General features: G+C 38.1%; 1 protein-coding gene across 1 annotated transcript; it reads right to left on the bottom strand.

Moving 5' to 3' along the window:
* Window positions 1-430: 430 nt before the first annotated feature.
* Window positions 431-781, bottom strand: LOC131605533 (uncharacterized). Its single transcript, XM_058877880.1, has one exon. The coding sequence runs from the start codon at window positions 779-781 to the stop codon at window positions 431-433; it is 351 nt and encodes a 116-aa protein (XP_058733863.1).
* Between the last annotated feature and the right edge of the window lie 4,303 nt (window positions 782-5,084).

Genomic DNA, 5,084 nt, shown 5'->3' with positions numbered 1-5,084 from the left:
TAGCTTCCTTGTTGACGTTTCCCACCAGCCTCCTGACTTTAAAACCCGGATTATTTGGAATCCACCTGTCCTTAAGCACAGAGACATGCTCCCCATTCCCAATCCTCCACCTTGAGCCCATATGAATTAGTTCTATGGAACTGAATATGCTTCTCCACGCATAGCTGGGTGTGAAACCAAGCGAGGTTTCCTCATTTGTGCTTTGGGGGAAGTATCTACCTTTCAACACTCCCCCCACCAGGGAGTTTTCCATCTTCATGAGACGCCAGTAATTCTTACCCAAGAGACTTGTATTGAATTCGTTGATGCCTCGGAACCCCATACCCCTTACTCCCTTCGCCCTGGACATTTTCTCCCAGCTCAACTAGTGCATCTTCTTTGCTCCGTTCTTCGACCCCCACCAAAAGCTAGCCAACATTGATTCTATCTCCTAAGAGATTACTAACGGAAGCTTATAGCATCCCATAATGTAGGTTGGTATCGCCGGGGCCACCGCTTTTATGAGGACCTCTTTCCCTGCTCTGGACAGAAATTGTTCTTTCCACCCTTTGATCTTCTTCCACGCTCTCTCAACAACTAGAGTAAAAACCTCTTTCTTCGATCTTCCTAGGACAACTGGCAAACCAAGGTACTTTGAGTGGCTCGTGACCGTCTTTACTCCCATCCTTGACCGGATCAAAACTTTATCTTCTTCACAAACATTTTGACTAAACGATGCCTCTGATTTATCAAGGTTTACCATCTGCCCCGAAGAACGCTCATATTTTTGCAGAAGTTTCATTATTCTATCAGCCTCTTGAGAGTTTGCCCTAGAGAAAATTAGGCTATCGTCCGCAAAGAACAGGTGGGTAATCAATTAGGCATAAAGAAGCACAATATAACTATTTGTCACTAATCAATTACTTCAATTCAATTCATATATTTTAAATAAAAATTAAAATAAATATAATATATTATTCATTATATTTTTTTATAAAAATCATACACGTGAATAATGAATTTTACTAAACAATTACATAAAATAAATATTTTTTTAATGTTTCAACATATAAAGTTATAAATCTTGCATATTTTTTTCACACTTCTAATCTTTAAAGTTTGGAAATGATGACAGTTTGGCTAATTCTGGAATTCTAGGGTTCACTGACGGATGGCCTTAGGGACAGACAGGAAAAAGTAAGAAGGTTTTCTATGGCTGCTTTGGGTGAGTTGTTACTAATTCTACCGCTAATTAAATCATATGCATCATACTGGCAGATTCATTGCTTTCCGAATTAGTTATTCAAAGAAAATAAAATTAAGTGGATTCTCCTGACTGTTATTGTTTTAACTGCAGTAAATCCGTGTGATTTTTATTGTTTGCGAAGCTAATATGGCTAACCATCACTACGCCAAAATTGGCTTTTAAAAGCGCACCTACAACAGCGCTTATTCACAAAAGCGCTTTCGTAGGTTTGGTTAAAAACAAAATAAAAAAACACGCTAGAAAAGCGCTCTTAAAGGGGGGCAATGAAAGCGCTTTTCAAAAGCGCTCTTATAGGAGGTGGGTATGAAAGCGCTTTCCAAAAGCGCTCTTAAAGGGTGGGGTATGACAGCGCTTTTCAAAAGCGCTCTTATAGGGGTCTTATAGGGGGTGGATATGAAAGCGCTTTTGAAAGCGCTCTTAAAGGGGGGGGGGGGTTACGAAAGCGCTTTTAAAGAGAAAGCGCTGGTATAGAGTGGCCTATGAAAGCGCTTCTGAAAAGCGCTCTTGTAGCCCTCATTAAATATTTTTAAAACTAAAACACGCTCTTTTATTTTAATTTCCAGAAACATTCTGAAAGTTCTTCTTCTTCCTCTCACGCTATTACTGTTCTTCCGTCTAAACCACTCACCCTCTAAACCACTCACCCTCACGTCTGAACCACTCACCGTCCGTCTCAACCACTCTCCGTCGTCTTCTCACCTTCAGGCCACCGCCGCCGCCGCCGCTGCCGCCGCCGTTCTGTGGGTGGGATTTTAGGGTTTTCTAGGTCAAAATCAACATCTTCTTGCTGCTTCTGTTCAGGTAAAATCTTCCCACTATTTAGTAGAACTTGTAATTGCAAATGAAATTTCTGGTTTGGTTATGAGCAGATTCTTTAGTAAATATATCTTGGTTTATGCAAACAACTCCAACCACAATGACCCTTTCATCCATACACTGCAAATTCAATTATTTTAGCTTTGGATGTATTGTTTTTAGTTTCATCTTAATCAATCTCTGGTGCACTTCTGGTGGTGATAATTTAATCCATTGTTTATAAAAAAAAAATATTTTAGCTTTTGATATATTGTTTTTGGTTTCATCTTCATCAATTTTTCCTTTGTGTCTGTTTATAATTTGATGGGCATGATATTTTGAAACGTAGACTATTTGTTTTTATGAGTGGATTTTTTTTTTATGATGAACAAACATTGTTGGTAATCTTAATTTTGGCAAGTGAAACATGAATCTAAACAAATAGTACAAACATTGTTGATAATCTTAAAATTTAAAATGATGAGATAATATTCTATTTATGTTCTAAAAATGTTCAAATTACATAAAGACGAAAAATGATTCATTGTAGCTATTTCATAGCATTAAAATCGTAGAAATAGTTATATTTAAAAAAAATTAATATACTTATTTGTTTTTAAGATGTTAAGTAGTTGGTGCAAAAAAGAAAAACTATCTCTTGAATTTTACTATTTAAAAAAAATTAATATACTTATTTGTTTATAGTTCTATTTAATATCAATTTAGTGTCTCTCAACCAGTTTTTTGGTTTGTGGACTTATATTACCTTGAAATAAGGTAATGTCTTCTTTAAGAAATCGGGTATTCTGATTAGGTATTCTATTATGATGATAGCTATTTATTATCTTGACAGAATTCCTTAGTACCTGATAGAGAAACCAAGAAGCATTTGTTTAGCTTAATTAAGTCATGGATAAGACATGGATGAGATCAAACCGATTGTCGAAAGAGTACGAGAAAGGGGTATGGGAATTCGTTGAGTTTGCGGTTAAGCACTCCGAAGACCCGCTTCGAATGCCGTGTCCTTGCTTGGGTTGCTGTTATGGGGATAAGGTTGACGGGAAACAGTTGGGATCCCATTTACTACGGTTTGGAATTGATAGAAGTTATACATGTTGGACAATGCATGGTGAGAAAAGTAACGGGAATGCTGGGTCGAGTTGTAATAGGAAGTATGCTTCAAACGACGATTGCACAGACACATACGATTGCGATCGAGTCGAAGAGATTGCAGAAGCGCTTGAAGAAGATCTTGCGGATTGTCCCAAAATGTTTGAGAGGTTGGTAAGCGATGCAGAGAAACCGTTGTATGATGGTTGTTCAAAATTCACAAGATTGTCTGCGGTGTTAAAGTTGTACAACTTAAAGGCAGACAATGGATGGTCGGATAAAAGTTTCACAGAGTTATTAGCCCTTATGAAAGATATGCTACCAGAGGATAATGTTCTTCCCAATCGAACGTATGAAGCCAAAAAGATGTTGTCCTCTATTGGCATGAGCTATGATAAGATACATGCATGTCCAAACGATTGCGTTTTGTTTCGAAACGAGTATGCAGCGTTGAATGAGTGTCCTAAATGTGGTGCCCCTCGATATAAGAAAAAGTTGTCTCCTGCTAAAGTCTTATGGTATTTTCCTATAATTCCGAGATTTAGACGCATGTATCGTAGTGAGACCGATTCAAGACACTTGACTTGGCATGCAGATGAAAGAATTATTGATGGAAAGTTGCGACATCCGGCAGACTCACCACAATGGATGAAAGTTGATACTGAATATCCTGAATTTGGAAAAGAAGCAAGAAACCTTCGGTTGTCATTGTCTACTGATGGAATGAACCCGCATGGTATTCAAAGTATCTCGCATAGCACATGGCCTGTGATTCTTATGATCTATAACCTACCTCCGTGGCTATGTATGAAGCGTAAGTACATGATGTTATCAATGCTAATTTCTGGGCCTAAACAACCAGGGAATGACATAGACGTATACTTGGCACCGTTAATCAAAGATTTAAAGTTTTTGTGGGACAACGGTGTGGAGGTTTACGATGGGTATAGGAAGGAAAGTTTCAACTTGAGGGCGATGTTGTTTGGAACAATTAATGATTTTCCAGCATACGGAAATTTATCCGGGTATAGCAATAAAGGTCAAAAGGCGTGTCCCGTTTGTGAAGATGAAACCGATACGACACGATTGGATCTTTGTCAGAAGAATGTCTTTCTCGGTCATCGTAGATTCTTAAATTCTAATCATCACTACCGTGGGTGGAGAAAAGCATTCAACGGAAAGGCCGAACATGGTACAGCCCCGCCTTTTTTGTCAGGTGATCAAATTTTTGAAAAGGTGAAAGATGTGAGCACTCAGTTTGGCAAGCCTTTTGCACATTCACTTGTCAAGGGTGGGTGGAAGAAGAAGTCCATTTTTTTTGAACTTCCATATTGGAAGTCGTTGTACGTAAGACATTTCCTGGATGTTATGCATATTGAAAAAAATGTATTTGACAGCGTTATAGGTACGTTACTCAATATACCAGGAAAGTCTAAGGATGGCGTTAACATAAGGAATGACATGGTAAACATGGGGATGAGAACTGAATTGAGACCAGGAAATTTGCAAATTTGTCATATTTTGGGGTTATCGAGCGCATTTTGGTGTTTGATTACGCGAAGTTTCAGATTCCTGTATTTGGTTGCAAGTGGGTTGAAAATAATAGTGGCATACGAATGGATAAGTCAGGATTTTTGCAAGTGGATCTCAATAGGGTAGGGTACAAAGATGAGCCTTTCATTTTAGCCTCTCAAGCTAAACAAGTGTTCTATGTCAATGATCCGACAAGTACGAAATGGTCTATAGTGCTTTTATCTAACAAAATAGTAGATGAAAACATTGAAGATCAAGGTGATATTGGTGTTGGCATTGAATCTTGTACAAGAAACGATCATAATGAGAATGAATCTTGTACTAGAAATGATCATAATGAGGGTATTTGGATCAATCCAACCGTCCGCGTTGTTAAGAGACGCGTAGAACACAATCCTAC

This window comes from Vicia villosa, linkage group LG5 (genome assembly GCF_029867415.1).
Source record: "Vicia villosa cultivar HV-30 ecotype Madison, WI linkage group LG5, Vvil1.0, whole genome shotgun sequence".
In the NCBI taxonomy this organism is placed as follows: domain Eukaryota; kingdom Viridiplantae; phylum Streptophyta; class Magnoliopsida; order Fabales; family Fabaceae; genus Vicia; species Vicia villosa.
Note: the sequence above shows the minus strand (reverse complement) of the source record. Positions and strands in the feature narration are given on the sequence as shown.

Coding starts and splice junctions, on each gene's coding strand:
- LOC131605533 (XM_058877880.1), bottom strand. CDS start 781: ATGAAACTTCTGCAAAAATATGAGCGTTCTTCGGGGCAGATGGTAAAC.